This window comes from Hyla sarda, chromosome 1, assembly GCF_029499605.1.
Source record: "Hyla sarda isolate aHylSar1 chromosome 1, aHylSar1.hap1, whole genome shotgun sequence".
Taxonomy (NCBI): domain Eukaryota; kingdom Metazoa; phylum Chordata; class Amphibia; order Anura; family Hylidae; genus Hyla; species Hyla sarda.
In genome coordinates, this window is record NC_079189.1 from 243,924,691 (window position 1) to 243,951,991 (window position 27,301).

Here is a 27,301-nt window from a genome sequence, read left to right on the forward strand (position 1 = left end):
ATGTATGTATGTGTGTATGTATGTGTGTATGTATGTTCCAGAATCACTTCCAAATGGCTAAAGATGTCAACAACTTACCCCCCTTTGTCAGGGTTGTTTTTTTTGTTTGAAGTCCCATACAAGTCTATGGGAAATATATGTAGAACTTCCAAACAGCTGGAGATATTTCGATAATACTCGGTTACATGTTACTTATATGTCCACAAAAAAAATAGGATAGTTAATTTAACCCTAACCTACCCTCATTTGCGAGGGTCAGGGTTTTTGTTTAAAGTCCAATGCAAATCTATGGGAAATGTATGTTCCAGCATAACTTCAATACGGCTGGAAATATTTCGATAATACTCTTGTCTTTATTTCGAAAAACGTGCAAAAATCAGTACTAAAACACACAGGAGAACTACCTGGTGGCAACAGCTGTTTCTTGCGTCAATATTAATGCAAGAAATGGCTGTAAGCGTGAGCAGTATTATGAGAATCTTAATAAGGATATTCCTAGATTACTGACAGATATTACTTGGTTGAAAAATGATGGGCGACTGTTCATTATTTGCACAGTTGGTGCAGTTAAGACTGCAATGATCCAACAAAGCAACCTGAAGGGCAAAATGGCTGCATGACATCCAGCTTGGATACACAAATTCATAGCTGTATGTGACATTTATCCTACTGATTTAAGGTTGTACATAAATATGACTACATATAAGTAGCTGCAATAACACAATGTACAACTTCAGTGGCCTGGTTATAGAATGTTACTACATAGGCCAATAAAAAGTGTCCCACATTGAACTGAAAAGGGTGACAACAGTAACATTGAACTGTTTGTCAGCCAAGTGTATCTTTATGGGTTCACAATTAGTATATGAAGTGTTCCCCTCCAGAATGTAGATACTGAATGATTCTTTTTCAATTGAAGCGGTCCAGAAAACTAACATCAGCCGACATATATTCCATCATGGCTAATGCAGAAGAAAAAAAAGCCTAATGCCATATTTCTACCTCTGCATTTTTTCATTCTCTAAACATTGTTAGTAACCCAATACTAGGTTGCTATGTTCTCGCATAAATACTGAGTTACTATGGCTGTACGTGGCAAAACTGGAACACCTATTGAAACTGTTGCATGCTAAGGTATGGATTATTGCTGCCCACAGTTTTTCACTCTCGAATCATGGCTTTTATTCTTCTTATGCCATATATCAAGAGACGACTTAACAAGAATAGATTGGTGGGCATCGTTTATTAAAATCATTATTTTACATTTTAATATTTTTAGGTTTTTTATACGATTGCTAAGCATTAAAAAAAATAGATTGGACTAAATTTAAACTTCACAATTGTGGTTGTTCCTAAGCTGTTTTGCTGTACCGTTGTGGTCAGATATTACACCTCCTGACAAATCCCATCATTTGGATATGAATACTTCACCTGTTTTAGGCCAGGCGACTGCAGCGTTTTCTAGTGTGGGTAGATTTTCCTCCATTTACGCTAATTAGGAGAAAAAAATTCCAGCTGGGAAAACCACATACATTTTGCGGCTTTTTATTTTTTTCTTGTGTGGGATAGTGGAGCAGTTCATGAACTCACCAGTTATCCCGTCTTGGAATTGAAACTGTATAATAAAAAAAGGCCCTGATCATTGCTAAAATACCACATTAGGTTTGGCCAAAGTGTTCTTTGGATGCGTTTAAACTTATGTGTGCAACTGTATGTCTATGGTTTTATTTGCTCTTTTTTAAGTTTTTCACCCAAGGAAGGCATCTTTCGTGTAGGAAGTATCATGATAACTTTTAATGGTAAAGGTGCATTCACTCAACGATTGTGTAATGCGGCCGCCATATCCAGTGGGGGAATTTAAAAACCAGACACTGCCATATCCCTGCCAGACCCGCGCCATACCCCATTCATTTGAATGAGTCTAATGGCGTGAGATCCCCATATCCAGTTTTGTTGCACAATCGTCGTGTGAATCCACCCTAAATACAATACAGAAAGACTTTCTATAGTTTTGCGAAGTCTAGTCAATACCTGTTTTATACAAGTATCCCCCTTACTATTTAGCCTTTATGTGGAATAAGTTCTTGGAGACTAAGAAGTTAGTGATTTCTACCGATATCCAAGAAATACAAATTAGCTAAATCCCTCCTGCTTTGCTTTCTAACATTCCTGATAGCACATGGGGGAGTATTTTCTCTGAATTCCGCCTAAAGGCACGCTTTCTGTTTCCTGGAGGCTTCTATTGCCCAATGCCAAAAGAAACATTCATTTAATTAGTGCAGCCTGGAAATTGGGCTGATACTCTGGGGCTAAAATCGGGTTTCAATAAACAAAATTCAATTTAAAGCCTTGAGATACTGTAAAATAAAAAAAATAAAAAACAGTTTGTTCTCAAGGGAAGAACATTTCTGAAAATAAACTTCTTCCAGGGCACGGCAACAGCATTTACAAAAATGACTGAATTATCTGATTATTTTACAGGGATCTGTCATCTGTTCGTAATATTCCCTTGAAGCAGAGTGTAAAGTAGTGCAGTTTCCTGTTTCACATTGGTTACAAACTGATGGTCCATTTTTGTTGAAAGCTGCAATATTTTAAAGGGAGACTCCATAAAAAATGTAACTACATTTCACATTGAAATTCCCCCCAAAACTCCTAAATAGAGAAATCACACAAGATCCGAGCTTACTAAGCAACATCAAATGGATATATGAGGACACTATCTCCTTCCACATGTGGAGACTAGCATGGTCACACTCTGTGTTACTAAAGAATTTAGTGGAGGATGCCTGCAGCAGACCACAAGTACCACAATGACATCCTACACCAGATGAAAAGTGTGGATGTGTAACATATAGAATGATACATAAATTTAGGTCTCATTCTGGAATAAATAGTCATGTGGGCGGAGCTTATCAGTGATTGTCAGCTCTAGCTATCTGCACCCCATTTATACATGAATAAATAACTTATTATCCTGGAGCTTTTCCCATAAAACTATATATATCAATTTGATCAGCTCCTCCGGGTCTATAACATTATGCCTTCAAATTGAACTATATTTTGTTAGCTGTTTACTTGGTACATGCTATTTTTTCAGAGCAGTTCAGCTTGGAAGTTTACACTGAAATCAATTGGAGCTAAAAAAAAAAAAAATTCCTGATAAACTACATCAAAAGAAGTGATGTTGGGAAGCAGTTTTTTGCAGGCTGATTTTGAGAATTTTCTGATTTTTATTAACCATGTGAACATACCTTTAGGACGTGTTGTGTAGAATCCCACTAGTGAATGAATGAATGAATGAATGAATCATCCGAGTCATTGCTTATAATCATTGAGGTCTTTGCTTGTTATATCATTCATTGGAAACACTTTAGATTAAAAGATCTTGATACTTGTTAGGGAAACCTTTGGTTTCCCACAACTACAGGATTTTATTTGTACTCAGTATATATCAGAAGCATTCCTACTTTACCAGGCAATGACTGGCTTAAAGAATACCTACCATTGCAACGCTGCATATGTAAATTTTTGGACCAATCTTTTTAGAAGGATATGAACATATTTTGCAATATGTGATGACAGTTTTCTACTATTAGTTTAATAATCGCCACAATAGATATATGCAATGTTTAGTTCCATCTTGGACATTTCTTGAATGATATCATAAGATGTTGGAGAATGAATGAATACCATGGTCCTGTGGACCACTTGACATTTGTTCATTCAGCAGCATCTTAGATATGGCTTAAGAAAGGTCCTATATGGACCAAACATTGCATGTATTGGAATATTTGGCATGGATACATACATATTGGCCCTCATTTACTATTGCAAACCTGACATGTTTTGTCGGGATGTGCGCCAGTTTCGGGCACATTGCGCCAGAAAATGCGCCTGAAATTCTGTCTGCGCCTGAAATTGCGCCTGAATTCAAAAAACCCCAACTAACTCTCCACTTTGCTAAGAAAACCCGAAAAGGGGGCGTGACTGTCGGGAAAAGGGGGCGTGGTCACGTGACGTCAAGTGACGTCACGTCCCCAGTCCCGGAAACTCGGAGGTTTCCGAAACTGGAGATTCAGCAACCGCATAGAATGCGGGTGCTGCAGAGAGATCGCGGGGGGTCTGCACAGCGGGCTCCCCGCGATCAGACATCTTATCCCCTATCCTTTGGTCCTATTGTACACAACAGGTATGGTCCTGTAGACGACTGAAATACTCATAGATCCTCTTTGCAACAAAACAATATAAATCACCAGCTGACCAATACCAGTGAAAGAGGTGCCTAAAAAATACCTTTTATTTCCATTCTTAAAATTAATAAAAGCAACACATATGGGAATATTGTGCTTGTATTATGTCAGAAAATACCTAAACAAGGAGAAGAGTGCTGTTAAGATATATCAAGGGAGTGCTATATTACTAAAACATAAGCACCTCCCCTTTTTTATTTGAGTATGATAATTGCAACTCAAATAATTGGAATTACTCGCTTAGTCAGCCATTACTGGTGACTAGTTTTCTGACATAATACAAGCACAATATTCACATATGTGTTGCTTTTATTAATTTTAAGAATGGAAATAAAAGGTACTGTATTTTTTAGGCACCTCTTTCACTGGTATTGGTCAGCTGGGGATTTATATTATCCCCTATCCTTTGGATAAGGGATTAAATGTTTTTGCCCGGAATACCACATTAAAGACTATGCAGACTAATTTTTTTATATTGGTTGCTATTTACATTTGCACTGTAATAAATAAGTGACTGCACATAGGAGGAGATTTATCAAAACCTGTGTACAGGAAGAGTGGTGCAGTTGCCCATGGCAACCAATCACATTGCTTTTTTTTTTCAGGTCTCTTTAAAAGTTAAAGAAGCAATCTGATTGGTTGCCATGGGCAACTGCACCACTCTTCCTCTACACGGGTTTTGATAACTCTCCCCCATAGAGTGTATATATATATATATGTCTATAAATTATCTTATTTCAGCATATTCTTACTTAACTTACCTGCACCAGCTCCACAAGTTGGAGAAAGTTGTCCACTAGAGCATGTACACATGTTTGGCCGTGAGCAAAATCCATCTCCACAGGAGTTCCGGCAGATTGCTGAATGGAAACAGAAGAGGATTAAGCTTTTCATGTCTGTTTCTGGTAGATACTTTTTTATACTACTATGTACATGGGTTGACACAGAAGAAAGAGGGTACAAATGCAATTCAGAATAAGACCTTTATTGGATTTGGTGTTAAATTTGAAGTATTCTCTGGACCACAATTCAACCACATTTTAGAGTCCAGCAGATATGTTTAGGAATTGGACTGACTATAGTCACATTTAGACTATGTTCAGCTCATTAAAGTCTATTGGCCCGTCAGCAACACATTGGTAAACCACCACATTTCTGTGGTGGTCCACCACCAATCGGTAAGTAAACAAAACGTAGTCCCAATTAGAGTATGTTAGGCCCATTAAAGTCTATAAGCCAGTCTGCAAAACATGGGGCTGCATGCCAGCATCCCTTTTTGACATTTTGATAAAGGACAGCCCAATGAAGAAACACAATGCGAATGGGGCCCAAGTTGTCTAGTCACAGATTTTTCGCTGTTAACCCAACAGCACATGCAGAACAGAGGGAAACTCAAGCTATTAAGTTACCTGTCTGTTTGCAACTATTTTTGGCTACAACTGAGATTAAAAAAAAAGTTAATCAGAATTTCATGGTTCAAAATGTTATTCCACCATTTTCTATATAGTTTCTTTTTAGTGCCATATTTACCAGGTTGATAAAAATGTTGCACTGTGTACTCATGGTGCACCCATAGGGTTCAATAAACAAAATGTAGACTGCTTGTGACTAAGTTGGGTCAGGTATATGTTTTATTTGTGGGACAAAAAGGTTTCACGTCCTGCATATAAAACCTATACTGGTGTAAAACCAATATTGCAAGAAGACTTTCTCATTTGGTCTATGACACCCTATGTGCACGCATTACATGTCATGTTGTACCTCCGAATACCTTTTTGAGGCTTGACTTATCTCTGTACGTTTCCACCAGTTTTTATACATTATGGTTACAATTTGTGGACACTTACTTAGGTTTTTCTATATTTTGTTTGCATTGTGGTATACTTTACATGGCTTTGAAGGTTGTGATAAAATATGGCCTTTCCAGAACTTGAAGAATGCAGCTAGTGAATGTGAGTGAAAGAACAGATAGGTCAGACCGAGGGTGAGGCTGCAATCTAATCATTCTGCTTGAAGTGAATGCGCTTCTAAAGTGAATACATATGTTGATATAACCTCCTGTGAATAGAGAACTATCTTACCACCTGCAAAAGCAAAGCACAGGAAATCATCCCCAAGGCCCAGTGCTGAAAAATTCCCATATAAGGCCTTAGTCTAGATAAATAAGTACATATGGCATATTTGTAACACCTCTGGGGGAGAAACAAAGGGAAATCTTCAGTATTGCTGACCTTAGAAGCCACAGTGTTACATGACTCAACTGGGGCAACCTTTCTTTTAAGGCACAAACAGTAAATTAGGAAAAATTCGACTATCCTGAAGACATAAAAGACCACCCTGCTTTTTAGAAATAGTGACTTTGCTATTAGGATGGGGAACGAACCCTTGAACCAGGTCATTAAACTAAAATCGTCTTGAACCATTCTAAAGACCATTCAAGTATGCACTGTCTTCCTATGTAAATAAGAGTAAACCTGTGAAGCTTGGACAGAACACCCAGCTTGTGAAGAAGAGACGCGTGGGTGTAAAGTCTGGATAGCTTTTAAAAGTTAAGTAGACTAGAAAGCTTGGAAGGTGACATAAAAATTAGACTGGCCCAACAATGACATTTTATAGTCCTAATCTGTAAAACTATAACTGGAACAAGGGCGGACATACCACATGTGCAGCCAGTTGAGTTGGGCCTGAAGGAAGGAGAGACCCATGAGCAGGCAGTCAGAAACAGTATTAGTTGTCTCTTCTATTTAGAGGAGGCAGAATTATGCTGCTAAGGATGTGACAACATTGAATAAGGATGCTGCCTTCTTCTGGTATTGAAGCATAAAGTAGGACTCTGAAGCAAGGGGACTGCAGTATCAGCAAAACTTTTCGGGGCTGTTTGTAAGAATGGGTAGAAGAAAGAGAGAACCAAATAGAAGTGGCTGCTGTGGGTAAACTTTAGAGGTCAGAGTATATATTTTAGCTAGTGCTCTATTTTTAGCTAGAGACCAGTATGTGAAGGTGGAAATTGTGGACATAGGATAGGTGTTCTGTACTAGAGTGCACAGTGAGGACAGGTTGTATCAGGCACACTTCATGCATGGGTCCTCTCCTGTGTCCAGTGTCCAACCCTGTTCTGGGATACAGTAAACTTTGTAAGTTCCTTATAATTAGTAGAATGGAAATCCATACTTACGAACAATACATTGGTTTCCACCTGGTAATGTTTTCCACCCTGGGCAACAATATGAGTGAAACCGAGATCCACAAACATTTGGTCTAAAAAGATAGAAAAGAGAAATATATCAGATACGTTTGGTTAAACGTATTTTATGGAAGATTACCATACAAGTTTGAACAAAGCGAGCACACCTTAAAAGTAAGGTGAGTATGTAGCCTGACACCCCAAACAAGATATAGCAATACAAAAAAATAGAACAAACAGGGGTAAAAATGAAAGGCATTGTACATCCAGTAATCATCCAATAAAATGGGGCTGTGTGAGGGCTAATTTTTTGTTCTGTAGTTTTTATCAGTACTTTTGCGCATATGTGACTTTTTGAGTACTTTTTATACTTTTTTTTCTGGGATATGATGTGACCAAAAATCTGCAATTACAGATTTTTTATTACATTTACGTTGTTAACGGTACAGGATCATTAACATTATATTTTAATATTCTGAACATTTACGCACACGGCGACACCACATATGTGTCCTATTTTATTTCTTTATTTTTTTTTCTAAAATGCGAAAAAGGGTCTATTTAATTTTTTTATTATAAGAGAGGCTTATCCACATTTTTTTTAAACTTTTTTTTACTAGTTATGTTACATTTCTTAAGTCCCCTAGGGGACTATTTATAGGAACTCTTGGACTGCTATTCCTGTTCAGTGCTATGCATTGGCAAAGCATTGATCGGTGATATTGACGATCTACTTATATAGTCTGCCTTTGCTTCAGATGACATAATCAGAATTAATCATGGAATCGGAAGGGTAAATGGCAGGCATCAGCGTGTTTACAGTCTTTTAACTACGGTATATGTGTGAATTTAATAAAAGTGTTAGTTTTTTAAGAGATGAATACGTGATCTGCACTTCCTTCTTTTTTTCACCCTCTCTTTTTAATTTTTTCTTTGTATTGTATGGTAAATTACTCTAAAGGGAAATGATATTTTATTTAGCTATTTGTATTATCCAAGAGAAATGTTACTACAAACACATATGGATTAACAAAGAAGGTTGGTATTGGTATTCTGCCACAGAGCTTTCCATGCCAGGAATAAAATAAAGTTTTATACCGCTCCACTTTAGAGTGTTTAAAAGGTGAAGCAAAGGTCCTGCCAATATCATGACTTCATACAGACCAAAGTCAACAAATGACGCTTCCAAATGGTTGTGTGTGAAAAGTCCTGTTCATGGTCTGTTTAGGTCAGAATGCCTAGCAGGGAATTACATCTTGTACCTGTAACGTATATTCTGGACTAGATAAGGTTGTCAATTCAAAAACACATTTGCCTTATTGTAAGAACCTAAAGGCTGCTGGCAGCATCTATGTAGTGCATTATCTCCCAGTTTATCATGAGGTTCAAACCCCCAACTTCTTTCATTCCACAGTGTGCATTCAAGGGTGAGTTCATGTCTGCCAGATTTATTTAGCAACATTTCTGCTATAAATCTGCTGCATGTGAATTGAACCTAATAGTTTCAAGTACGGTATGTCTACTAAATTATTACAATGTTGTTTATTACTGAAAATCTGTGTCTAAGTAGATAGAATAAAACCTCAAAACACTACGGAATCTCCCCTCAGAGATATTCTGGGACAAGATTCCAACTGAAGTGGGAACTAGGACCAATCGGAAATGCACCGTCTCCATAAACGGCAATGCATTTCTGAGAATATGGGAGCATTGGTGGTATGCAGAGAAATCACTGAGGTTTCATTTACATTTCATAGAACATTGTAAGCCATGCACAATTGATTTAAATGGCATACCTTTAGAATTTAGGCCAGAAAAAAATTGATTTGTTGAGATCTGCACTAAAGGGGTACTCCGCCCCTAGATATCTTATCCCCTATACAAAGGATAGGGGATAAGATGTCAGATTGCCGGGGTCCCACTGCTGGGGACCCCCGCAATATAGCCAGCAGCACCCACCTCTAACTGCTTCCAGAAGAACTGGAGGCTCTCAGGCTAATTCCTCCTGACCACGGGGACGGAAGATTGTGATGTCATGCCCCGCCCCCTCAATGCAAGTCTATAGGAGGGGGCGTGATGGCCGTCACGCCCCCTCCCATAGACTTGCTTTGAGGGGGCGGGACGTGACATCACACGTGGGCGGAGTCGTGACGTCACAATCTTCCGTCTCCGTGATCGGGAGGAATTAGCTTGAGAGCCTCCAGCGCTTCCGGAAGCAGTTACAGGTGGGTGCTGCTTGCGGACCCCGGCGATCTGACATCTTATGCCCTATCCTTTGGATAGGGGATAAGATGTCTAAGGATGGAGTACCCCTTAAGGACTTCCACCATTCTAAAGTTCTGACTAAATCTTTTTCTGTCAAATATTCTAAATGTTTCAATGCAGAAAATCACTTTTGAGAGGATTCCCATTTAAAAAACAAAGTATATATGGGGTAATTCTGTACACAATCTTTCACTCCTAATATTTCTTACTATAGACACAACACATATTCTGTTATTTTCCCAGTGGGCACATAGCTGACTTTATTCAAGGCCACATTTATTATTTCTTTGCATATCTTTTGGGGCATGCACCGTAGACACCTGGCTTATATAGTAGATGATGAGAGGTTATTAGCGGACAATAAGAGCTTACAAAAGTAGCTATGCAGATTTTAATAGATATACTTTTCATATAAGCCGGATAATGTCACATCTGGTGGCTATTATGAAAATCAAGACTTTGGTGATTTTTTTTTTCTTTGAAGGCGTTTAATCTACCAGGAGACTGTAGAGATGAAATCCATGAAAATGAAATCATATAGCCATAATCCTCCAGGTAAAAAAAAATGAAAACTGTAGAATTACTATTTCTATACTGACTGACCTTTAACTCTTTTACAGAATAAATCCATTGTACAAAAACTCTGAATAGAATAATGCATGGCAAAAGACAAATAGCTTTCTGTATAGTTAAAGGGGTTATCCAGGAAAAAAACCTTTTTTTATATATATATGGCTACAGAAAGTTAAACCGATTTGTAAATGACTTCTATTAAAAAATCTTAATCCTTTCACTACTTATGAGCTTCTGAAGTTAAGGTTGTTCTTTTCTGTCTAAGTCCTCTCTGATGACACCTGTCTCGGGAACCGTCCAGTTTAGAAGCAAATCCCCATAGCAAACCTCTTCTAAACTGGGCGTTTCCAGAGACAGGTGTAATCAGAGAGCACTTAGACAGAAAAGAACAACCTTAACTTCAGAAGCTCATAATTACTGAAAGGATTAAGATTTTTTAATAGAAGTAATTTACAAATCTGTTTCACTTTCTGGAGCCAGTTGATAAAAAAAAAGTTTTTTCCTGGATAACCCCTTTAAAGGTATACAATGATCTGTAACTTTCAGGAAATTCTAGTGTACATCTGGATTCTGTATGGAACATGTTTATACCCTGTTCCATCTTATAGCCCCACACAGGGGCACAGGAAATGCCTACATTGCCAGTGCACAAAGCCTTGACCAGATGTCGCCTTCTGTTGTAGCACAATACTTCCTATGTAAGCTACTGTGTCGGCAAATGCCACAGTTTTAATTGCTCCACCTGTAGATGTGCTGGTATATTTACTATGTAAAGTCTTTGTTAATTTAAGTTAATGTTAACTTCCAATTATAATATAAGATTTCCCTGAAATTAAAAATCTCCCAATCAATCTTTGTGTAGGGGAACCACAATGTTTACTCTGGCTTTCCCCCCAAAAAGCAGCCACAGTAAAGATACACAGGCAGCCATTGTGATCAGTGAACATCAGTGCTTTCCAAGGGGAGGGCCCCTTTATAAACTAAACATGCTTTAGATGTGAATTTGAAAAGGGGACTGTAAGAATTGTGCCCCTTTATAAACAAAATATAAACAAAATAAAATAAAAAAAACACTTTTACCCTTATATTCTAGTTTTAGCTACAGTATATTGTACGATCTACAAATATACTGTAGCAGTTGATGTTTTGTATTGGAGCATTTAGTTTGCGTTAAGGTAAATGGTCTACCTACAGTCCTATGTAAATTACATAAGACAAACTGTGTTATACTAAAGAGTCATGCCAAAGCACAAGCAGCTTTGCTGTTGTAGACACTCAATACTGTTACATACTGTATACAGTATACTCATATATTGGTAGTTATGGTCCAGTATAATTTTACTTAACATTGTATCGTGTACAATAAGTTTTCAAACATAATAGGGATCAAGAGTGTTACTAAATCATTATTAAAAATCATTAATAAATGACAAATATAAAGACAAAACCAAGACACAAGGTAAAGATAAAGAAAGAGGAGCAAGAAAGGGAAAACATAAAAATAGAGGGAGGGTATTGCCCACATACTAAACTGGGGAAGGGGTTTCAATTGATTGGTTAGCCAGTCAAGAAAAATGGAAGCCATTCCCTCTAGGTAACAAAATACTTTCTTTCTATCTGGTTAGTAGACATCAATTTCTCCATACATTGTATATCAGTGTGACCAGCAAGTAAGTCTAGAAGAGTTGGAGGTGTTGTATATTTACAATATTTTAGGACTACCGCTCTTACTGCCTGCAAAAAAATCTCAACACCATTATCTTTTTGTACAGATATTGGGCCTGGAAGAATGGATGGGAGACCTATTGTTGGGGACCAAAGGGTCCTGTTACCAGTAACCAAAGTATGCTGACTAAAAAGTGGTAACAAGCCTTCTCGTTAAGCAAATATAATGGAGGGGGTACCCTCTCTCGCCTTACATTTCCTGCAGACACCAGAAGAAGCCTGTTGAATAGGGTGGGGGACTCTCTCCTGTTTATTTCTAGAAGCAGTGTATATAAATGAGACTCCAGGTAAGAAGGAGAATTCTTAGCGTGCAGGCTCGAAGGATTTATGTAGAGACGTTTACATTTGCATAAATCCATGCACATTAGGCTGCTTTTGCATTCTCCCTAAAATCTCAGCCAAGCACAGTTTATACAGAGCTAGCAAGCGTATATTGTATTAAATTCGGCAAGATGGCCGGAGATTATTAAATAAGTTGAAAATCTTTGGACAAGGCCCTTCCTTGCACAAAAATAATGCGACTTTTTGATCATTGTTTCCAGTATTTTAATGATAAATGGCACCTAAGATGTTTTACATCTCTAAATGAGGATAGGGGCCCAAATTATTAAGGCAATTGGAAAGCTAGCATACTGAAGCCATGTTCCCTGGGAAGCACTCTGGTGGATGTAAGCCTAATCTCTCAGTGAGAACTCCAGTTTGGGATTTTCTTGCAAACCCAAAAATGTCAAGTCTCCATTGCCACAAGGACACCTGTGTTAAAAGTGAAGGGTAGGAGGAACGAGCCAGTCTGTTGCCCAGAATGTCCCATACACCAAGAACCTAGGATGCGTTATATTAAGAAGAAAAGGTTTCGGACGTATCAAACAGTGAAAGCTGTAGGGGTTAAGTATGGGGTGATCCCAAAAATCCTTTCCTCCAACTGAATCCATTGTTTAGACCTGCTATGGTAAAACCAGTGAAACATATAGGCCAAGTATGGAGCTGTTTGATATTAAGTGAAATCCAGCACTCAAGGCTATCCTTCAGTTTAGGTCTGGTCTAATAAAAGTACCAAAAGTACCAAAAGTACCTGAAAGGTTCCCTTTAAAGGGGTACTCCAGCCATAGACATTTTATTCCCTATCCAAAGGATAGAGGATAAGATGTGTGATAGCGGGGGTCCCACAGCTGGGGACCCCTGCAATCTCTCCTGCAGCATCCACTTGTCATTAGCCTCACAGAGCGAAGATCGCTCCGTGTCTGATACAGGGGCCGGAGTCTGATGACATCACGGCTCCGCTCCCCTCACCACGCCCCGCCACCTTAATGTAAGCCTATGGGAGGGGGCATGATGCCACCATGCCCCCTCCCATATACTTGCATCGAGGGGGCAGGGCATTACATCATGAGGGGGCAGAGCCGTGACATCACAATACTTCGGCCCTTGTATTGTGAGTCATCAGACACGGAGCAATCTTCGCTACCTGAGGCTGGTGATAAATGGGTGCTGCAGGAGAGATTGCGGGGGTCCCCAGCAGTGGGACCCCAGCAATTAGACATTTTATCCCTTATGCTATGGATAAGGGATGAGATGTCTAGGGCCGGAGTACCCCTTTAACCCCTTAATGACCAAGCCCATTTTCACCTCAAGGACCAGGCCAATTTTATTTTTGCGTTTTCGTTTTTTCCTCCTCGCCTTCTAAAATCCATAACTCCTTTATATTTCCATGTACAGACCCATATACAGTAATGGCTTGTTTTTTGCGTGACCAATTGTACTTTGTAATGACACCTCTCATTTTACCATAAAATGTACGGCGAACCCAAAATAAATTTCTTTAGGGAGGAAATTTTAATGAAAACCAAAATTTTGCACATTTTGGAGGGTTTTGTTTTCACACTGTACACTTTACAGTAAAAATGACGTGTTCTTTATTCTGTGGGTCAATATGATTAAAATGATACCCATGGCTAGATACTTTTATATTTTTGTACCGCTTAAAAAAATCTAAAACTTTTTGTAACAAAATCAGTAATCTAAAATCGCCCTATTTTGACCACCTATAACTTTTTTATTTTTCCGTATATAGGGCGGTATGAGGGCTTATTTTTTGCGCCGTCATCTGTACTTTTTTTTTAGATAACACATTTGCATATATAAAACTTTTAGATCATTTTTTATAAATTTTTTTGAATAAAATTTTTTACGTTTACACCATTCACCGTACGGGATCATTAACATTATATTTTGATAGTTCGGACATTTACACACGCGGTGATACCAAATATGTTTATTTTTTTTTTAAATTACGCTTTTTGGGGGTAAAATGGGAAAAACTGACAATTTTCATTTTTATTGTGGGAGGGGATTTTTCACTTTTTATTACTTTTTATTTTTACATTTTTCAACTTTTTTTTTTACACTTTTTATCTGTAGCAATCCTTTGATTGTTAATAGTGTGCAGTGCTAGGTATAGAACACAGCACTGCTCAGTATTATCGGTGATCTTCTGCTCTGGTCTGCTCGATCGCAGACCAGAGCAGAAGACCCCGGGAGACGGCCGAAGCTAGATAAGGGGACCTCCGGCTGTCATGCTGGATGATCGGATCCCCGCGGCAGCGCTGCAGGCGATCCGATCATCCAATCAAAGTACCGCAATGCCGGAAATGCCGTGATCTGTATTGATCACGGCATCGGAGGGGTTAATGGCAGACATCCGCACGATCGCTGCTGCTAGCTGGAACCTGCCATGTATGACGCGAGCACCCTTCCGATGCTCGTGGTCATACATGTAAATGTACGTCCTGGTGCGGGAAGTCCGTGGTCGTTAAAGGGGTTTTCCGGTTGAAAACTTTTTTTTTTAAATCAACTGGTGCCAGAAAGTTAAACAGATTTGTAAATTACTTCTATTAAAAAATCTTAATCCTTCCAGTACTTACTAGCTGCTGAATACTACAGAGGAAATTCTTTCCTTTTTGGAACACAGAGCTCTCTGCTGACATCACGAGGATAGTGCTCTCTGCTGACATCTCTGTCCGTTTTAGAAACTGTCCAGAGCAGCATATGTTTGCTATGGGGATTTTCTCCTACTCTGGACAATTCCTAAAATGGACAGAGATGTCAGCAGGGAGCTCTGTGTTCCAAAAAGAAAATAATTTCCTCTGTAGTATTCAGTAGCTAATAAGTACTGGAAGGATTAAGATTTTTTTTAATAGAAGTAATTTACAAATCTGGCACTTTAAGTTTCTATCCAGAACAATGTGATTCACTAAAAACTAAAAAAACAAAAGAACAAAAGACAAAGGAATCACTTACAGTATGTTGCTAAAATGAAGATTGGTGCAACCATAGAAAGGGTTGTAGAATTTACAATCACTTCTGGCCAAACTGGCCCCCAGCTGTGCCTCACCATTTGGGGGGCATTTCATCACTGAGGCCTACCTCCCAGTTAGTGAAGTACTGGTTTGCATCATATCTTGTTAGAATCTATAGTATATGTATGGTAAAGACAAAATGTTGACATACTTTTATAAAAAGAGAGACAGACTAAAAAAGCCCAAGGATAATCAATCATAAACTACAACATACACAGATATATATCTGGAAGCACATTGCAAACACTCATTGACCGTGTGTGGCATTATATGCTGTTTTCTTTACTCAAGTCATTTTCTGTATTGGACCACCAAGAAGCAATTTTACATGATTTAAGACCACCAAAGTATTTTAACATTTGGGGAGAGGAAGATAATCACAGATAAGAATCTATAAGTGTAAAACCTTGAGGTTTCCAGCAGTCCAACACATCTGCCATTAGTGATGCTTGTATTACAATCCTATTATACTTCTCTGTAAGTATCATTACACCTTCTGTAACGGCTGGCTCCAGGTCTGTGTGGGCTATAACCAATACAGTTTTATGAGCCCCCTTAATTCAATGAGTGGTACTGGTTCTTAAAATAGCAAAAGGTTCAAATGGAATGGAAATTTGAAAGAAGGACTTGTCCTTTCCTTTCCACTTCTGTTTCAAACTACAGTGAAACCTCTTTAAGAAAACCCAAAACTGCATTTAAAAGTGCCCTTCAATGGGGGTGGTCTTCTCAAAGAAAATGAACACTTTGCATAATGTATGGTTGGCAATAAAAACCTCACATGAAATCAGGTCTGGTTTGTATGTCAAAAGTACACATGTGATTCCAGTTTTATAGATAATGGGGTACTCCACAAGAAAATATCTTATCCCCCATCCAAAGGATAGGGGATAAGATGTCTGATCACAGGGGTCCCTCCGCTGGGGACCCCCGAGATCTCCGGACCGGCAGCGGTGGCATCCGGCCCACGGAAGCTTGGAGCTTCCATGACGTCATGCCATGTCTATGGGAGGGGGCGTGACAGCTAGTACGTAGATATGAATGGAGGGGCGGCTGTAGTCGGGGTGCCGCAGCAGAGATCGTGGAGGTCTCCAGCATTTAGACCCCCGCAATTAGACATCTTATCCCCTATCCTTTGGAAAGGGGATAAGATGTTTTCCAGCTGAGTACTCCTTTAAGTCTTGCTTTTAAGCACAAATCTTGTATAAAACATTAGCCCGAAACAGCAAACTGTGAACCTGGTGTCCAGCATAGTGGTTAGCATTGTTGCCTTGTAGCACTGGGATTTTGGGTTTGAATCCAACCAAGGCAACATTTTCATGGATTTTTGTATCTTTTCCCTATTTTTGCATAGGGATACTCCACTTTTTCACGCAACATTCCAAAAACTTGGGGTAGAGACTCGCGTGTGTGAATTATGCCATAGGGGAAGATTTATCAAAACCTGTGCAGAGGAAAAGTTTGAAATAGGCATCTGAAAACTGGAAAAAGCATTCTGCTTGGTTGCTATGGGCAACTGCACCCCTTTTCCATTTTGATAAATCTCCCCAATATTCCTTTTCAGCTCGCCAATATGTAGATTCTCTATAAATTGAATAGAATAGAGATAAACTGAATAGAATAAACAGAATAAACTGAATAAGAAAACATAATCTATTGCCCTTAGTCCTCTACTTTATACAGACTCTAAACTCTCAGATAATACCGTGAAAAACGGTGACAGCAATGTGGACCTTTGGAATATGATTTTTTTTAGAATAACAAGAAAAAGTGAGAGCTATCACTTGCCTCAGTCGGCCTGTTCAATGACCTGCTTATTTCTATAATTTTATACAGATGTAGTTTTGCTTTATTATTCTCTTAACAATGGATGTATTTACAGACATTTAAAAGACATTCTATGAAAAAAATTGGTGAGTCTTCCCACTTTGAAGTGATTGCGGCAAAACACCCTAGAAGCAGGGAAGAGGACATAACATTGTGCTTCAAAGACTCACAGGGTGCTGATCTCTCACCCACATCTCCTTTGTAACTCCGATAATATCACAGGCAGAGCCGCACATCTGTGTACCAACATCTATACAACCCACACTGAAGATAAACCACCCCCTGACTCTTCTGAAGTTTACATATTTTCATTGCAAACATCCTGCTGCTCCGACAAGCTATTTGTGCCATTGATAATATCCATAAGTTTCTGTTCTACATCTGTAAATCGCACTATTCTATTTGCGCATAGTGGCCAACTTGGAAAACATGTACAATTGGGTTTAAGGATTAGTCAGTTCAATGTAAAGAGAATGACCGGTTTTATATTTTTAAATATTAGTTTGATTCAGTATTGTTTTGTCCAAAGCAGAATGTACAATTATGGGAGTGGCACAGCCCAATAATTGTGGATTTGTGGAATTGAGAATTTGGGTGGATTCACACATTGTGTATTTATTGAGGAATCTGCACCAAGATTCCAAAAGAAGAATGAAAGAGTACCTGTCGTTTGTTAAAACTTTTGACATGTCTTAGCTCCATGTCAAAAGTTTTGATCAGCGGGGGTCTGAGTTCAGAGAACGAGCCGAGAGAAGTCTGTACTGCTTTTTGCTCCTCTCCTTGGGGTGTTACATCATTAAGACGCACTCATAGACTTCCATGGCGAGTCTGGATCACGTGACATGGACAGAATGTGCTGAGTACAAAGTTCTCCTGCCTACTTCTCCTGATCGGTGGAGGTCTACCGATCAAAACTTTTGACATTTTGACATGTTGCTAGGACATATAATATTATTATTATTTTTTTAATTGACAGTGGCCATTTAAGACGTGATGTTGACATTTTAATCCACAGCATTCTATAACTGTTGTGTATTTTCATTCTGATTTCTCCATAGAAATGAATCTGCAACTACAAAATTCAGATTTTACTGGAGGTTTGGTGGTAGAAGACAAGTAGATATCTAAAAAAAAAAATTTGAAAAAAGAAAGGCAATAAATACACCTTAAAATTTATAGCACAATTCACAGGAGAAAAAAGGGGGAAAAAATCCACAACCACTTGCGCATATTTCCATGTTTCTACAACTGTAAGTTTTACTTATTCTGGCCTAAGACATCTTATCCCCTAGCCAAAGCATATAGGATAAGATGTCTGATCGCAGGGGTCCTGCCGCCGGGACCCCCTGCGATCTCGGTGCAGCCCCCGGCATTCTGTGCCAGGCGCTGCTTCCAAGACCGAGACGTGAAGTCACCACCACGTCCCCCTCATGACATTACGTGACTTCACATTCATGTCTATGGGAGGGGACTTGACAGACCCTTTAGATAGGGGATAAGATGTCTAAGGCCGGAACACCCATTTAAGGTCCTACTCATGTGGCATGTCTTGGAAGTTGTTTGGTGCCAGTGCAATGCCACAGCCAATCAAAGAGAAGCCAAATGGTGCAGAGTATGACCCTGTGTTTTGGAGAATGCTAAAGGTGTGATTAAAAAATATTTAAAATTTTAAATAATGTTTTTTTCCGTTGTATATTAAAGAAAATAATTTTGGATAAGCCTAGTACAGGAGAACTAAATTGAGATCATTGTTCAGAGATCCATTGTTCTTCAAACAAACAATGTCCCAAACACTACCATGTGCTTTGAAGTTAGGGAGCAAGCCTGGACGAGCTTGACATCCATGCCCACAAGCTATGGGAGAAGAGGACCAGACGCAGCTGTTTTACACAGACCTGTAATTTCCACTTTCAGAAATGTGCGTGTGCTGTATGCTCGGAAAGTCCTTAGTCACATAAGTGTCGCCAATTACTAGAAATGATATGTTCACAATCTTCATGGTAAAAGGAAGAAGGGGCTGCTTCACAATAACCACAATTGTTTGCGGGATTATGGAATGCTGAAGCGATCCAGGCTCCAAATGGCTGTGTCGTTCTTATGTTTGCACAACATATGCAGTAAAATGTAGTTGGACCACAAGGTGGAGAGAACAAAAAAGGGACAAACAGGAAAAGTCTTAGACATTGACTGGATAATTCTACTGTTCCAGCTGTTTGCGAAATGTGTCTTCCATTATGTATATCCAGCTGCTCCAGGAGTGTGGTTTTATACAGCAGTTATAGCATTGGTATGAGTGTCTTGCAGCTCAATACTCTTATGTGTAGTTGTCAGAGGAGTAAAGAAGCAGCTAGTTTTGTCCTTTACACCAAAAGCCAATTTTTCCAACCTGACCTGTGGTATTTTATGTGGTAATTGCTTTGTGATGGTTTAAAGGGGTACTCCCATGGAAAACTGTTTTATTTTTATTTTTTTTATTAAATCAACTGGTGCCAGAAAGTTAAACAGATTTGTAAAATACTTCTATTAAAAAATCTTAATCCTTCCAATACATTTTATGGGCTGTATACTACAGAGGAAATGCTTTTCTTTTTGGATTTCTCTGATGTCATGACCACAGTGCTCTCTGCTGACCTCTGCTGTCCATTTTAGGAACTGTCCAGAGCAGCAAATGTTTGCTATGGGGATTTTCTCCTGCTCTAGACAGTTCCAGAAATGGACAGCAGAGGTCAGCAGAGAGCACTGTGGTTGTGACATCAGAGAAATCCAAAAAAGAAAAGCATTTCTTCTGTAGTATATAGCCCCTAAAAAGTACTGGAAGGATTAATATTTTTTAATAGAAGTAATTTACAAATCTGTTTAACTTTCTGGCACCAGTTGATTTAAAAAAAAAAAAAAAGTTTCCCACGGGAGTAACCCTTTAACTTATTCAAGTGATTCTGAGACTGTGTTTTTCTAATGTACTGTACTTTATGTTATTGGTAAATTTCGGTTAATACATTCAGCAATCATATGGGAAAACCTCTATACTTCAGCAAAAATGTTGAACAGATCCTGTATGTGTGAATGTACCCCTTAGAAATAAAGTCATGCTACATAAATTAGTTAATAATTCACATTTACAAAATGCCGATTTTATGGTGGCACAAACAAATATATCTGTCACAGATAGATATCTGTCACGACAAATAGAGCAGGAAGGGTTAATCTGGTAGAAATGTAATGGTAGTACTTTTACTAAAGGACATTTAGTTAGTAATTGTTTTTTAGAAATGTCAGCTAAAGTAATTATGGATTCAGGAACGCATTTTTGCTGTAAGACCAGACTTGTACTGTAGTCAATAGGGAATTATAACAAGGTTAATGCCGATCATTTTCATTATGGTTTGTCCAGAGAAGACAACTCCTCCGTAGATGGAAGCCTCTCTCCAATGAAGTGGCTTTCTTTAACCCCTCGCAATCAGTAGTCTAATCAGACTTTGTTTGAAAATCTGGCGCATCTTGCATTGTCTACTCTAAGTCTGCAACACCTTTTCGGTGACTTAGTTACCACCAAAAATGGCATAACAAAGGTGAACTTTTGAAAATATGCATCGCGTCACATTCTAATGAAACAGGAGCAAATTACCAAAAAATTGTCTAGATGGGATAATTTAATCCTTTTAAGTGTTTGTTCGACCTTGGCTCTTCTGGGTTTTCAGGACAGCTCTTGCCTGTTTGCAGAAGCCGGAGGTGGTCGAAAAAACTGAAAGTGGTAGAAGCAGGAAAGTTATGCGAATTGCGTTACTCCTTGTACAGACAGTATAGTCTGGTGTGCTACATTGTTTACATAGACAGGCCGGAGGAGCAGAGAAAGGAGAGCCAAGGTGGGAAAACACCTTTAATACTCTTTAAAGTATTTCGTTATCAAATCCCTAATATATACTTTCTACCTGAGTCACTCTGGTATTTTAGCAGAGAATTAAAAATCTTTGAGGTTACCAACTCAATACTGCCAGCATAAATATGCTTCATTTACAGTACTTGTTTTGGTGACTCAAGGGGTCAGAGAGTTTGTGGCCATATGCTTTGGGATCTGGCTTCTTTTCCATTAACTCAAGACTGAAGAAAGAGCAACTGTGGGAATCCTGGAACTCCCTAAGACTTCCCTAAACTAATACTTGAATCATCCTCTGTAATAAAGGAATCACGTTTTTAAAGAGAATCTGTCATCAGATTTTAGCTTATATAATGCATGGTAATGCTATATATGGTAAAATCTTCTTCCTTATCATCCCCGCAGGACATTCCTGCCCACAGGGATGGTAAGGATGTGGTGTCCCGGTACCGTATTTCATACTGTACCTTTGTAGAGGTCCCCGTAGTCAGAGTCCCCAGGAACATCGGGGTCCTTCTTCTATAGTTATCCCCTTGTCACCCCTTAGTTAGTTCATATTTATATAGGATTTCATATAAATATAAGTATAAATATGTATATATTTAAATGCCTACCTGTTTAGCGTAGCAGGACCTGCGGGTCATGTGATTAGGGTCAAAACTCTATGGTTTTGCTGAAGGACCTTAGGTGGTTCTCATGACGTGTTCACCCACAATGCAATGTAATGGCGAGTGACAGTTGTTATGGACCAATCCAAAACGGCCAGCCCCTGCCCATATAAGGGAGCTGCGCCATCTTGATCCCTCTCTTGGGTTGCTGATTCTAGAAGAGGTAGGACCTCCGCAGCTTACAAGACAATTTACTAGGCCAAAGCCTTGCAGCCTAGGCCTCTAACATAGCGGCTATACTAAGCAATTACCCGCTACTCACCGCAAGATCACTGGACCTAAACGCACCCTTAAATCCAGCCAATCTATACTACAAAATCTCTAAGAAGCTAAATTTAGCTTATCTGATCCCAACCAAGTGTCAATTGCTGCTCAGCCATATCTGTAGAGTCTCTATAATCTGGACTGTTACTATTGCTGCATGTACAGAAATTCTTCAGTAAAAGTTCCTGCAAGTTTTCAGTTAACAGTGGTTGTGGACAATTCTTTATTCTGAATTCACCTATTGCCTTTGGGAAGGGTGGCTATAGGCCTAGCAAGATTACAGTATTTAACCCTCACCCTGGCGTCATGAGTGACAAGAGTTAACAGTGCCCTTTACTATTCTGAACTGCTACACCCTAACTACCCTACACCCCACAAGGCTTTATCCCCCAAGTTTACCACAAGGACATATAGTTTAAAAGTGTTCCCTGCCGGCCCCGTAAGGAAGGGAGCTTTACTCACCTAGTCCCATCTGCTCTGGATGTAATCACGGCCCTCATCACCACTCTGCTCCGTAAGCAGACGGAGCAGAGCGATGACGCAGGCCATGAACGGGCTATCAATCACACTGAGGGGCGTCAGGCACATACACATTTTCCACCACACAAATTAAAGGTGTGAAAAAACCTTCATCTACATCTAATATCCCTAAAATCATCCACATTATCAGTCATAACAATCTCTAAATGAAAGCCAAAATGAATCGTATATTGCCTTGCATCCACCTTGTCTCTTAATTTCATGTCTAAAGACACACATATGTACTCTCCGATCTAGTATGCCATCAATCTGCTACACTATTTTTAACTCTATAGTGACAAGTCAGAAGTTTTTAACCAGAGCTGCACAGAGGTGGGTAGACGGGGTGCACCGCACCCAGGCGGCAGACGTTTAGGAGGATCCCAAGGATAGCACAGCTTTCAGTGATATGTGCAGCTTTAAAATACACACACAGTTTAAGTAGGAAGCTGGACTTCCAGTGCAGGCAGTGTCTCTGTATAATGTTGTCTACTCTGCAAGAGAAAAGGGGACTTATGGAGGAACAGAGGCTGGGAGGAGCTGCAGGGATGATTTTTTTTCCCCTACTGGGCCTAACTAACTGCCATATGGGGACACAAAGCTGCCTTATACTATATGGAGGGACAGATGTGGGTCTAATACTATATGCGGACACAGAGGGGGCCTAACTATTATACAGTGGTGCAGAGGTGGGCCTAACTATTATACATTGGTGCAGAGGTGGGCCTCACTATTATACAGTGGTGCAGAGGTGGGCCTCACTATTATACAGTGGTGCAGAGGTGGGCCTAACTATTATACAGTGGTGCAGAGGCAGGCCTCACTATTATACAGTGGTGCAGAGGTGGGCCTCACTATTATACAGTGGTGCAGAGGCTGGCCTCACTATTATACAGTGGTGCAGAGGTGGGCCTAACTATTATACAGTGGTGCAGAGGCAGGCCTCACTACTATACAGTGGTGCAGAGGTGGGCCTCACTATTACACAGTGGTGCAGAGGCTGGCCTCACTATTATACAGTGGTGCAGAGGCGGGCCTCACTATTATACAGTGGTGCAGAGGTGGGCCTAACTATTATACAGTGGTGCAGAGGTGGGCCTCACTATTATACAGTGGTGCAGAGGTGGGCCTCACTATTATACAGTGGTGCAGAGGTGGGCCTAACTATTATACAGTGGTGCAGAGGCAGGCCTCACTATTATACAGTGGTGCAGAGGTGGGCCTAACTATTATACAGTGGTGCAGAGGCAGGCCTCACTATTATACAGTGGTGCAGAGGTGAGCCTCACTATTATACAGTGGTGCAGAGGCTGGCCTCACTATTATACAGTGGTGCAGAGGTGGGCCTCACTATTATACAGTGGTGCAGAGGTGGGCCTAACTATTATACAGTGGTGCAGAGGCAGGCCTCACTATTATACAGTGGTGCAGAGGTGGGCCTCACTATTATACAGTGGTGCAGAGGCTGGCCTCACTATTATACAGTGGTGCAGAGGTGGGCCTAACTATTATACAGTGGTGCAGAGGCAGGCCTCACTACTATACAGTGGTGCAGAGGTGGGCCTCACTATTATACAGTGGTGCAGAGGCTGGCCTCACTATTATACAGTGGTGCAGAGGCGGGCCTCACTATTATACAGTGGTGCAGAGGTGGGCCTAACTATTATACAGTGGTGCAGAGGTGGGCCTCACTATTATACAGTGGTGCAGAGGTGGGCCTCACTATTATACAGTGGTGCAGAGGTGGGCCTAACTATTATACAGTGGTGCAGAGGCAGGCCTCACTATTATACAGTGGTGCAGAGGTGGGCCTAACTATTATACAGTGGTGCAGAGGCAGGCCTCACTATTATACAGTGGTGCAGAGGTGGGCCTCACTATTATACAGTGGTGCAGAGGTGGGCCTCACTATTATACAGTGGTGCAGAGGTGGGCCTAACTATTATACAGTGGTGCAGAGGCAGGCCTCACTATTATACAGTGGTGCAGAGGTGGGCCTAACTATTATACAGTGGTGCAGAGGCAGGCCTCACTATTATACAGTGGTGCAGAGGTGGGCCTCACTATTATACAGTGGTGCAGAGGCTGGCCTCACTATTATACAGTGGTGCAGAGGCGGGCCTAACTATTATACAGTGGTGCAGAGGTGGGCCTAACTATTATACAGTGGTGCAGAGGTGGGCCTCACTATTATACAGTGGTGCAGAGGTGGGCCTCACTATTATACAGTGGTGCAGAGTTGGGCCTATACAGTGGTGCAGAGGTGGGCCTCACTATTATACATTGGTGCAGAGGTGGGCCTCACTATTATACAGTGGTGCAGAGGTGGGCCTAACTATTATACATTGGTGCAGAGGTGGGCCTCACTATTATACAGTGGTGCAGAGTTGGGTCTATACAGTGGTGCAGAGGTGGGCCTAACTATCATATGGAGACACAGAGGGGGCCTAGTACTACATGGGGACATGTAGGTGGCCCTAATAATATATGGCAGGAAAGAGGTAGGTTTAGCTTAATCACTTAAATTATTTACAGAACCTCTGTAGAGCTGGTATCTACCACCATTTGGTCAATGTGAGGGGTCTTTGTAAAGTGGATTTTATTTAGTAGCAGTGTGGGGCATTAGTCATTATATGGTTATGGTTGGCAGTTTTATTTGTGCATTGTATAATGTTATTATCAAAAATATTTATCTTGGTATATTGACTATGTATGTGATAATATTAGTGATTTATACACTGGTGTTATTTGGTAACTTTGACTTATTAATGTATATACAGTATCAGGCATGGAACATTGTCTTATCTATGTTAGAGTGTACAGACATGTCAAAAGTTTTGATCTGTCAGGGTTTCATTCCTGAGACCCTTATTGATCAGCAGAATGAATAATAGTGTGCTTCACTCCCCATCTCGCAGCGATCTACGTCCAGCTCCTTATCATGGCCCTATTATAAGTCTATGGGGCAATCCAGAGAAGCAGGATGAATATTGCTGGGAACTGGAAAGTAAATGGCGCTGCTATATGCTTTTTCCTACTTCTTCTGATCGTGGGGATCTCAGCATGTCTGTGTGACATGTCAAGTTTTGTTTAAATGCTCAAACGTTAGCATACCCTGGCAGAAGTTGTAAAATGTTGGCCTTGATATAGAATGTGGAGACGGAGTGAAACAGGTGCACCAGGCGCCCCTGATAGTAGGCTCGGCCCTGTTTTCAACAGTGAGAGTCCATGTGCCTGAGTCCCCGACAATCACTAAACAAATTCGAACTGTGCTCCTTGTCACCGCTTGAGCAGAGAAGAGTGTAAGTAATGTACAGAGTCACAGAATGTCCATAGAAACCTTAGATGCCCTTTAAGATACTTAATTACATAAAAACCATTTACAGGAGTGTGGTAGCCCTTGGGGGGTGTATGGTAGGGGTGGTATGGTATCGGTATATGAGGGGTTAATATTAACCCTGTCACTCATGACGCCAGGGTGAGGGCTGGTATTACTGAGGTATAGCTTCGGACTATCGCCGCCCTTCCCGGAAACGACAGGCGTATGGAGGTAATGACTGAAGGTCCACACTGGAGTTAAACTTGAACTGAAGTAAACTTTACTCTTGAACTTGCGGTACATTCAGAATACAGTTACAGTCTCTGCAATACACTTTTATAGACTTCAATGACTGACAGTTGCTGCGGACCTTGCGTCTTTTGCAGGTTAATAGAATCAAGGTAATTGGTGCGTGGATCCGTCCGGATTTAGGGGAAGATTAGGTCTGGTGTTCCCGTAGAGTGTTTGGGTATTGATACACTCTATATTTGCTAAGGATTGGCCGTTGCTGCGAGGCTTGGGCCTAACTCACGGTTTTTAGCAGCGCAGGTTCTATGGAGAGATGTTGCTCGCTTGGCAACCCAGGAACAAAGAGAGCTAAAATGGCTGCCGCGTCCCTTATATGGACAGGGGGCAGAGCCTAATTTGATAGGTCCAAGGTCAGCTGTCACTCACTGTCACACAGGCTTCTGGGTGATCATCTGACTTCCTATACAGGTCCTATACACATAATAAAACCAGAACGAGGCTAGAAATACCAAAGTGAGGCCTGGAACGCATCCAGAGTGAGGCTTGGAACACACCACATGACCCGAAGGCCCTACGACGCCATGGAAACAAGTAATTAACCATTTATTTACATATACTATCCTATTTACATTAACCTATGGATAAATTAGAGATTTATACACTAGAATAAAGGCGACTAGGGGTAGGCTGGCTAAAAGGGATCCCTAAATCCTAGGGACTTTGGCTATGGGGACCCATAAATAAATAAGTATCGTATGGAATACGGTACTGGGACACCACAGGAGTATACATATTTAGGGGAGATGCATATAAATAATAATTCAGAAGGATAAACGTGAGGGAAAGTTCATGGGAAAAATAGTGTTTTCAGCTGACGTGTCCTTTTTTACCCCATGTAGAGGACATGCACAACAAACAAATGGCAAAGAGTGCCAAGAAATGTGTGAATGCATGAGTGCATGATGTAATGACAGGCTGTGTTGTGAATGGGCAGCACTAATTGTTGTCTTACTGCAGTGATGGCCAATAAAACAGTGAAATGCCACTATAACAGCAGACGCTTAGCTAAACTACTGACTGTATACATTTCATGGAATCCTATGGTCTTTACAGCTTTGGAACAACAGTGTTCCAAAAACAATGTAACTGTTTATTTTTCACAGACCGTGCAGCTTTATGGCCAGCTTTATTGTTATCTAAAGGGGAGAAGAGCTGTGCCTCCAGACGG

The 27,301-nt window shown here is 40.2% G+C and overlaps 1 protein-coding gene across 2 annotated transcripts in view; it reads right to left on the reverse strand.

Annotated features, from left to right (window-relative positions):
- Positions 1–27,301, reverse strand: part of LOC130367421 (fibrillin-2-like) — a 231,953-nt gene that overhangs the window by 99,170 nt on the left and 105,482 nt on the right. For both annotated transcript variants that reach the window (XM_056569845.1, XM_056569840.1), the window contains exons 3-4: positions 7,429–7,511; positions 5,015–5,113 (exon numbers count right to left, since the gene is read on the reverse strand). In XM_056569845.1, the coding sequence (XP_056425820.1) occupies positions 5,015–5,113; positions 7,429–7,511 (182 nt within the window). The remainder of the gene's footprint in view (positions 1–5,014; positions 5,114–7,428; positions 7,512–27,301) is intronic.